Below are 10,614 nucleotides of genomic sequence, written 5' to 3' on the forward strand. Positions count from 1 at the left end.
AGCCATCCTTTTGTATTTGGCCTTTGGGTTCATAGGGGCATTTTCCCACACTATTTCTATATCTCTTATAATATAGCCCCGTTTCCTCTGTTTATCCAAAAAAAGAAAAAGTAAAATCTGTTAATTTATTTAACAAAAAGTTAATAGCAGCAAAATCTATTATTTTGTTTAATAAAAAGTTAACATCAAAGGGTTAAAGTTAATAGCAATGGGTTAAAGTTAACAGCAAAGAGTTATGTATAATGTATATGCCAAAAGTTAAATATTGGGATATATATTTTCCAAACATTGGAGGGGAATCTGTAATTATCTCAAACATCAAGGAGGGTCAGCGTAATTTATCCTTCTTTTTATTATTGATCTTCGGCTGCCTTCTCTTTAAATATAAAATTCTTTTCTGCAGTATTTTTATCTATAAAAATCATCAGTCTTTGACTATTTTTTCTTTGAGCGCTGGCCTTCTCTCTAATGATATTTTTATTTACAAGAATCATCGACCTTCTGCTATCTTCTTTTTGAGCGAAGGCCTCTACAAACGATCGCCACCTTCTGTATATCTTTTCATAGTTACATTGCTAGATATATTAATTTTCCATATTGGCTGAGCTATTATTGTATTTCCTGATCTGTTACATCAATCTCCACGATGCTGTGTTAGCTTCTGATCTCTCACGCCGATTTTTGAGTATATTCATAAACTAGTTTTCAAATTCAAGATGATATTTACAATACCATTTTGAGTTTAAAGGGAAGTTTTAGCATAACTTTGGATGATCATATGATTCTATCTGATCATATAATTTTAGAAATCACATGAAAATTCATAATACTTTTTTTATTAAACATGATCTCATAATATTTTTCTTTGGTAGCATGATTTTGTTTTTTTTTTTTTTGGTTAATAGGATTCTGTATCCGCTGATATCATCTTCTGGAATCTGTGCACTCATATATATACTCCCTAAAATGTAGTACGTGATTGAAATAGAGATAATAAAACTTTAACATAATATATATCAAGTTTCCTCACAACCAAAGCATGCATGACCTCTAATCTCTCTACCTTCAATACAGAACAAAGACTGCTCTCTGTCCTTCTTCGCTTGTCATGACGTCCATCCTCCCACAACCAAGCTAAAGAAGATTCTTAGCCTTTTACCCCATTCTTCTTCCTTCTCTTTCTTCTTGTTTCTTTCTTTTGAATCCTGCATTTCCTTTTTCATTCCATCTCATCTTCTTTTCTAGCAAACAATGCAAGATATTCACTGGGCCAATTTTCATGCTTGGAACTTAAACTAAACATTTAATTAGCCATGGATTTATTTAGAAATGTAGAAAGTTTCTCAAACAAATCAGTCAGAGTTTGAGACAGTCCTATTTGCATCCAAAGTTCTGTTTCTGTACCATTGAAGGCTGAACTGAAACCCTCTAAACCATCCCTAGAAATTAATATAAAAAGGGGATAATATCCCGATTCTCATATTTTTAAATTCCTATATGTCATCACTTAGTAGGTTCGTGCTATGAAAAGGAATACAAATATCATAGGATGCTGTACTTACCTTTGGCTCACGGGTTTGTGGATTTGAAATCCCTTGCCAGGTATTTATTTGAGTATTAAATTGAATTAGTGTGGCAGGCTTCTCATAGAAAAGAACGTTTATGGCAGGAAAAAAAGTTGCACCGTATTATTATAACCATGCATACATACCACGGTGGTGTAGATAAGGCCATAAAATAATCAGAGCACGCATATTTAGTTGGTACTTGTTCACTGTATGAAAACTGTTAGCGGTGGTTGCCGAGGCCAATAATTTAATCAACCGACATTATTTTTTACTCAAGCTTTTGATGTAGATCCAAGAAACTAAACCCACAAATCTTAGTGGGAGAGAGTTTGACTGAGAAGAACCATGTTAGCTTATTGGTTTCCTATATATTTGGATCCGGAACTGATAACTTGGGCACAATTTATCATGAGTAATCTTAGGGTGTGTTTGATTTGAGATTAAATGGCCATGTTAGTAGGATCATGTGGAGATTGCAGGAAGAAATCAAGAGTTAAAGTATTCTATCTTTTTACCAAAGTAATTAAACTAGTCCTAGGTTATTGTTCTCGAAAAAAAAAAAAAAAGAATTAGTCCCAGCTTAAGTATAGTAAGCAAGATACAAGGAGAAAAAGCGAAGAATTTATGGTGCGGAAATTTTCAAAAATGGCTATTCTATCTTTAAGAAATAAATAGTTAATCTAGCTGTTCGAATGACTACTTGGCTAACTAAGGTGGAGCAAATAGGTTAAAAGTTCCCTTATTTCACTTTAATCTTGAATTAAAGTCAGCCCCATGCCTCTTGAGGGGATAGGCTTGTATCCTTTACTCAAGAAAATGATTCATTCACCTTCCCTTGGGCAAATCCACATTAGATCATCCACTGGTCGCTTTGAGATCTGTGCGAGCAGATGAATGACAGAGTTCGGAATAGTTAGAGAGCTGTGTGGTGAGTGATCCTACAGTGGATTCATGTGAATGAAGGTGAACCTTTGTTTCCTGTGAAAGATACAAGCAAAGATCCCTTGTTCATCCACGCAAACAATTTCTTTTACCACATGGTATGACTAGTGGTAATTATATATTGTTCCCTATTTCCTCCACCAACAAAGATTTAGATTAATTGCCTTAATTCAAAATGGCCTAAGTTGGTGATCATCTAAAAAAAATCCAGTGGACCAAAACCAATGCAGGACCATTTCACCAACTCTTTTGCTTTACCTGTCCGAACTTCTTTTCTTCTTTTTTTTTTTTCCTGGTGTCTTAGCCATATGTTCAACCTCACCAAAGAACCAAGAAAGGGAATAAAGGTTTCCATTTTGAAAGTGGATGTTTTAAGAGGGACACCTTCATGCCTTGGTCTTCTGAAAAAGATAAAAACAAAAAATAAATCATTTAAGGCACCTCTTCTCAGGGATTCCTTTACTACCAAATTAACAGTTAAAATGGCCAACATCTGCTCCATTTCCCAACCCAAAAAAAGCCAAAAGAAACAAACATACCCTTGGTGACAAAGGTTCTCTTTCCCAAGCCCTCATATGTTTTGAGACTTGAATACTCTTTCAAGTCTCTCACACCCTTGAGACAAAGATTCGGGAACAATGGTCCCTGGCATGATGAGCAGTAGTAATTCTGGGGGTTTGGAAAGGAATCTACATGGTGTCGGCAAAGATGTGGGTATTGGAGCTTGAGGCCTTGGGGTAGGAGAGAATATTCTACGGGCTAACTAAGTTCAATAGCTACGGTCCAAAAATACACATGCATTAAAGAGCTCCAAAAGCAAAGTTGATACACAAAGCATCATTAGACTATGATTAATAAGCGCAGTACAAAGTCAGCTCACAAGCCGACGACTTCCCACACTTCCAAAAATTCACTGTTTTGTTCCAGCTGATCTTCACCAAGATGTTTCTTTCTTCCTACTCCACATCCAAACATATACCAATGGTTCTCCCTTTTAGGAGAATCAAAATTTATTTAGTTCGCAGTCATTGCTTTGAAATGGGTTCTGATTGTATCTTTCATGCGAAAGAATTGTTGATTTTCTTTTACGATGCCAACCATTGGATCGTGCATTGCACATATCGCAAAGCACTCCAACTATCATCTTCCATCCATATGTATGTATGGATCTTGAGGAGGCTATTGTATGATTCAATGATGTACATCACTAAAGAAGATGAATCATTCTTCTTTGCAAAAGATACAACTCGAATCCTAGCAAGCAGAGTTGGAAAGGAAAAGATTTCTCAAAAAGATTTCCCAAAGTTGCATGTCTTCTTTTAATATTTTAATGGTTGTGTCTGAATCTTGTAAGGACATTTAAGAAATCTTATAAGGACATTAAGAAAATTAAGCATTAATGCAGCACTCTGTCAAGCTTACTTTGATCACAAGGAAACTTAATTATTCGTAAAGTACATGGCTGTCAACTACAGGAACTAATACATGCAACCCAGTCTAACGTATATTGGATTCACAAACAATACAGAGATTTTTTGAAACTTAAACTAGATTTGCTCTTTATAAAGGTCCATTAAAGTTTTGATTTAGTAGTTTATCCATGCAAATTATTTCTTTTGGATATATTGAGCAAGTAATTTTCTGCATATTTCTGGTTTCACCAAAGCAATGATGTGTTAATTTTTGAGAATATTTTGGTAAATTTGAGATTTTTATACCCCTAAATTAAGAAACTTACTTCTTAAACTAATGGCCTGTTAGACCAAGCTTTTGGTGAGGAAGAAACTGTTTATATTTTTAAAAAAATATTTATTTAAAAAAAAATATTTGGCTAAGCTTATTTTAAAAAATAATCTACTTCTGAGTGGTAGCAGAAGCAGTTTTTCTGCTGCAGGGAGGAAGCAAAAAATTGGAGCTTCTCCTTAGAAGCAAAGCAGAAGGAACAAATTAATTTTTTTCAAAACAAAAATATCCTTACTCAAAATCATTATTTACCATAACTATCTCTATTTATTTTCACGTAACCATGATTAAAATTAACCATAATGAATATTTAAAATTATTTATCTAGTTAAATAATATTAATTATAAAGCAAATCTATATATGCCTTTCTCGTAATTTGACAGTCAAAAATATTTTTTTTGAAAGATTTGCCAAATACAAATTGCTTCTTAAATACTGATAAAAGCACTTATCAAATGATTTTGTCCAATACAAACTGCTTCTCTCTTGCAGCACTTCTTTTGAAACTCCATTTGAAAAGAAGTCATTTCAAAATAAGCTAATTTTCACAGCTTGGCCAAACAGACCCTAAATCGATAACTATTTTATAATAAATAATTAATAAAAAAATAAAATAATTAATAATGAATAATTAATAAAAATTATGATTTTTTTCTTTTCTTTTTCTTTTTCTTTTTGAGAAATATGATAGAGGTTCACCACTAGAATTCCCCTCTTTAGAGTGGAGAGAGATGCCAACCAACTAGGACTTGTTTTGCATAAGATTTTTGATAATGTGATGATACTTATGTAAAAGAAGTTATAAATCAATGCATTTAAGCATTTCTAACAATTCCTAATGAATGAACAAAGCTAACAAGGAATTAAACTTTTATAGAACTTAGGAGCACATAATATTGGTGTGGTTAGCCATTACAGTAGCGCTAATTATGCAATGCATGCGGTGTATATGTGATGGACGTATCGATGTAGTGTTGGCATCTATTTAATCTAAGCTACATATGGACTGATCCCATGATAGGCCTGCTCCATACCCAATGTGTTTAGGTCTTCACTATCCATGTACAGTTGATGCCCGGTCATACTCATTCACACATATCAAGATTTATTTACGTAGGGACTTGGGTCGCCAAGCTGTGTAGCTTAATATGTCTTCATTTGCCACCGAGACAAATAATGCTACCACGAGAAACACTAGACCAGAATTAATACTGGGTGACTGATGGATTCATAGACCTCGGTCAAGGAGATAAAGGTGGCATTTGTAGACGATTATTCTCTCCTTGTCCCATCCAGCGTCTTGTAGCCTCGGATTTGACAGTCTCCATGTTGGAAGCACGTGCATGCCTTGTAGCATGGAATCAAAGAACTGTAACTCCCTCCCTCCTCTCTCCTCTTCAGCAAAGCAACTGATAAGTGAACCTTTAAAAAAAAAATCTGACATGGTGCAACTTGTTCCTTAATTCCATGCATTTGGCCTCCCAGAGTTAGTGGGAAATTTCCAAGGATTTGCATCGCATTTTTATGCAAACAGTAGACCTTGCTCCTCTATGTTTGTAAAGGTTTTAGCCATGTGGTCCATGATTAGGTGATAGTGGTTGGAGTCCAATATTAGATGTATACATTATCCAATGGCAGTGTGTGGTTTATGAATTTTCCAAGGAAAATGGTCCCTGCAATAATAATTCACGAGACAAAACAATTTATAATCATGAAATTTGATGAGGTAAGAGATATTGGCATGGAGATCATTTCAAAGTTTTTAATGCTGAAGAAACTTAGGTGGCACTGAACAGTAGAGGTCGAATAAGTCTATGTCGATTGATATACATCAAATTTATTTAGTTACGTATCGATTTGTATAGCAGTATTATAGTTTTGGGTAAGTGACAACTGAGTCCAGCCCATGTGAATTTTATTTTAGTACTACTTTGAAGTATACAAACAATCAACCACTAGCCACCCTTCAAGGAAAATGATATACTAGCTTGGGAATCCTTATCCTTGGTGAGATTCTAATCAGTGAACTCATCTAGCTAATCAGCACTCTATTAAGTAAATATCGGTGCACATTTTTTTAGTGTTTATGGAGGAAGACATTTCTTTTAGAATGGATTTGTTAATCAGCTCAACAATGACTATTTAATTTTTCTCTCTTTTTTTGTCTGTTGGGGGGACAATGTTATTTATTGAATATACGTTCATACAAAGCAATTCCATTGGACACGGTAGATTTGGCAAGCTTCTTAAAGAAAATGGCAACGAAAAGATGTGGTGAGGCACTTGTCAATACCAATCCCTTCTTAAAGATGGGAAACTGACATTTTCCACTCTAATTGGGTGATCATAGGCTCACAGGAAGCATTGCTCCGTGTGTAACGCCACTTCGACCCAAGGCCTTGGTTATATTTAAAGTTTCTTCCTTTTTTCCTGAATGGCTTGAGACCCAAAATATTCCTGACAATCTAGCTCCCATTTCCCATGGCAATCTTTGAGATAACTTTCGTTAGCAAATTAGACTAAGAAATTAACTCTCTTAACTTTGGTTTTCTTTTTTTTTTTTTCTTTTTTTTTAATGATCAACAAGGATTACACAAAAGGCCAACAAAACAAATTATGGGATAATCATTCCAAATGGGAAAGGCACCGAGGCACAGCTTTTGCTCTCACCTCATCATATGTGTCATCTTGCACCTTTGTCCCCCACACCCTTCCTCTAGATAATAAAACTGGAATCTTCAGCTAGCCTTCACTTTTCACCACCACTCCTCAACAAATAATACTATTCTATTCATCCTGGAATCCCTTCCTTAAGACCCCCCATATAGAGAGAAAGGCACGCACACACATGCGCGCTCGCAGAGACCTTGCTTTCCCTTGGGCTATAAAACATCACCTTAGATTTCCTAGTGGTTTGATACCCTTACACCTAGAAAAGAAGGTGTTTTGTTGTCAAGGGAGAAGGAAAGAGAGGAAAAAATGGCAGGAGAAGCAATCTCAAAGTCCTTCCCACATAACCCAACTCAGGAATCCAATCCTCCCATCGCAAAGAAGAAGAGAAACCTACCAGGAAATCCAGGCAATGAAAACTCTTTCCTTTATTTCTCATACTTAATTTCCTTCACAGTTTCCCTCTCTTCTATCTATGACTCTTATTGGTGACTTCATGTGTTAACGAGCAGATCCTGAAGCAGAAGTCGTTGCCTTGTCTCCAAAGTCCCTCTTGGCCACAAACAGGTTTGTGTGCGAGATATGTGGCAAAGGCTTCCAAAGAGATCAAAATCTCCAGCTCCACCGCCGGGGCCACAACCTTCCATGGAAGCTGAGGCAGAGAAGCACCAAAGAGCCAAGGAAGAGGGTGTACGTGTGCCCGGAGAAGACCTGCATCCACCACCATCCATCGAGGGCCCTCGGCGACCTCACCGGCATAAAGAAGCACTTCTGCCGGAAGCACGGTGAGAAGAAGTGGAAGTGCGAGAAGTGCTCCAAGCGGTACGCAGTGCAGTCCGACTGGAAGGCCCACTCCAAGGTCTGTGGCACGAGGGAGTACCGTTGTGACTGCGGCACCCTCTTCTCTAGGTATGTTAGTTTAGTCTTCTTGCAGCCATATTTATTTTGCTTAAGATCTTGGTGTCAAGATTAATTACAGGGATATGATCATCAAACTAGGAAGCCACTGGAAGAAAGGTATGTGATGGTGTATATGCTATTATAACCAGTTAGCCAACTTAATTATAGTAAAGACACCAAGGTCTCCTTCTGTGACTTTCGAATCCTCTTGCACTGAACGTCATAAAAGCCAATGATAAGGATTAACTGATCAATAAAAATTAAATTTTTTTCTCTTAAATTTGGGAGCCATTGGAAGCAAGATATATGATGGTGGATGCTTGCAATAACTTTGTTGGCTAACTTTTCAAAAGTCCATCAACATCTCTTTCTATATCTCTTCATCAGTCTTTTTTAGCTTTATGAGGGAAGGACAGGACAGAATCATTGCATCCATAAAGTAAAATTTAGCAACGATGTTATTACCATAATCGGCATCCTCTCTTGTTTGTTTCTCCCTACAAATACTATCGTTTATTAATTTATCTCTTCCTCTTGTCTTCCTATTTATTATATTCTCATGAAGTGTTTGCGATCAATTCACTCATAAACAGGAGGGACAGCTTCGTAACTCACAGGGCCTTCTGTGATGCCTTAGCTGAAGAGACCGCACGAGTTTCTGCAGCATCAAACATCGATAGATTGCCATCGATCAGTAATGCCAATTATCATTTCACTGGTGATTTAATGAGATCTAACATGGTGCAGCATTTGCCTTCTATATTCAAGCCGGCAATGGCCGTCGACAGTCAAGTGGGTGAACATGCTTTGCCTGGACTTTCTCTCTGGATGGGACAAAGACCTCAAAATTATCAGACCTTAAGCACTGATAGTAGTCTCTCCTCCATGCATCAAATGGGGCCAATGAGTATCTCAACCTTGTACAAGGATCCCTTCGCTTCATGCTCTAATGCCCAGAATCTCGACAGCCAGCTAAGTTGGATATATGGCAACAAGCTGGCCTCTTCAACCTCTGTCGAGCTAACAAGCACCTCAATACCTACCAGTTTGAAGGAAGCCAACCTTATGAGTGTTCCTTCCCTGTATAGCACTCAGCATCATCAGCAATCCATGCCGGCATCGGACAAGTCGGCCACTGCATTGCTGCAAAAAGCTGCTCAAATTGGTGTGACTTCCTCCGGTCCATCTCTATTTGGTAGCTTAGAGATGAAGTGTCACAACACTCAAGTCCAAGATGGTGGCAAATATGATGGTTTGCTCAATCCAAACCATCCGAGTATAGCAGCTACCATGCAGAATAGTCTAGAGAACATTGCCAGTGATATCACAGTGTCGAACCCATACAGCGATATGTACTCCGCAAGGCATCAGATGGCTCAAAAAGATGATGCAACAGGAGGAGAAACTAGGGATTTCTTGGGTGTTGGGATCCAAACACTCTGCCCATCATCAGTTAATGGATGGATTTGAGCATATTAGGGTTTACAACTCACGTAATACTTATCCATTGAAAGAAAGTTGGTGAGTTAAAGAAAAAGAAGTGGAAGCGGAGGGGTGGAGAGATTATATTATGAGCAAACTTTGCAGGGGAGAAAAGGTGGTATGAGTGCTTGATAAGAGCTGTAAGGGGACGTGCCTGGGGAGCCCAATTTTATTCACCACTAAGTTCGATCGATCATCACTGGCAGGAGATCCTTGCATATTCTTATGGACCCTGGAAGGCACTCCTTTTAGGATGCTACTTTTGTTTTCGGAGAAAAGAAGAGAAAAAGGGGGTAGGGGATGGTGGGGGGAAGGCAAAGATTACCCTCCTTTCTAGCTCTATTATTGCTTTATTTCATGGCTATCTTGGTTGTCTGTTCAAGTTGAATTTAGTATTTTTAAAGTGGTACAAAGCTGGTTCTTTTGTTCGAATAAAATCATAGCCTTTAGTTGCACGCTTTCCTAGGTGCATGCTAATGTGACTGCGAATCCCCGATGCCCAAACAAACACTCTATGCTAACTCACTAGAGGATGCATCACAGAAAAACATGCCTTATTTCGTTTTATTTAGATTATATAATTTTTTCATCATTGGATGCAAAAAATTAGAAGTCTTTGGATTCTATAATTTTTTATATATAAATAGTATAGAAATAGTAGATTATATTCAATCATTTGGATTATTGATGTGGGATCTCTGTCACTCTCTTTCTTTCTCTCTATATATAAATACATGTATAGAGTGTCCATATCTCATGGCACATGAATGTAATTGTAGGCTTTTTCATAGGAGGGCGGTTAAATGCATGGGTCCTATCCTCCTATGGATTCATGCAAAGGCTATGTCCTATGAATTCATGCAAAGGTGTTGAGCTCTTTGCCATCCCATCAAATCTTTTAGGTCTGTTTAACCAAAAAAAAGAAAAAACAAAAGCTTTTAGATGTAGTGGAGCATACGTTTTTCTCACTTTGTTGACTGTCTAAAGGAAAAGCCATTGACCCAACTGTTAAGATCTTCTGCATGGAGCAGAGGATGTGATGGCTGTGACCCACCAAGGCAGGACCCAAGAATCCATCCAGATGGTGTCAAATTGCAAGTCCATTAGTCATGGGTCAAGGCATCAATGTCTCTCTTTATGATAGTGTTTTCTTTTTCCCTTTTCTCTACTCCTTTTATCATATATGCTAAACCTATCCTCTAGGTGCAGCATTCTAGAGGTGTGTGTTATCAATGCCTTGGCATGCATAAGCACTAGTAGAGACTACAATTGTAGCTATCAAGCTAAATTGTTGCTAGGTTTATAGAA

At 37.2% G+C, this 10,614-nt stretch overlaps 1 protein-coding gene across 1 annotated transcript; it reads left to right on the forward strand.

Moving 5' to 3' along the window:
* Positions 1-6,717: 6,717 nt before the first annotated feature.
* On the forward strand, positions 6,718-9,743 carry LOC105047255 (zinc finger protein MAGPIE-like). The gene is made up of 3 exons (XM_073259174.1): positions 6,718-7,333; positions 7,437-7,833; positions 8,418-9,743. Exons 1-3 carry the CDS (start codon positions 7,234-7,236, stop codon positions 9,292-9,294), a joined length of 1,374 nt encoding a protein of 457 aa, XP_073115275.1. The 5' UTR covers positions 6,718-7,233; the 3' UTR covers positions 9,295-9,743.
* Positions 9,744-10,614: the final 871 nt, after the last annotated feature.

This window comes from Elaeis guineensis, chromosome 6 (genome assembly GCF_000442705.2).
Source record: "Elaeis guineensis isolate ETL-2024a chromosome 6, EG11, whole genome shotgun sequence".
NCBI lineage: Eukaryota > Viridiplantae > Streptophyta > Magnoliopsida > Arecales > Arecaceae > Elaeis > Elaeis guineensis.

Coding starts and splice junctions, on each gene's coding strand:
- LOC105047255 (XM_073259174.1), top strand. CDS start 7,234: ATGGCAGGAGAAGCAATCTCAAAGTCCTTCCCACATAACCCAACTCAG. Junction 7,334..7,436: donor AAACCTACCAGGAAATCCAG/GCAATGAAAACT, acceptor GTTAACGAGCAG/ATCCTGAAGCAGAAGTCGTT. Junction 7,834..8,417: donor TGCGGCACCCTCTTCTCTAG/GTATGTTAGTTT, acceptor ACTCATAAACAG/GAGGGACAGCTTCGTAACTC.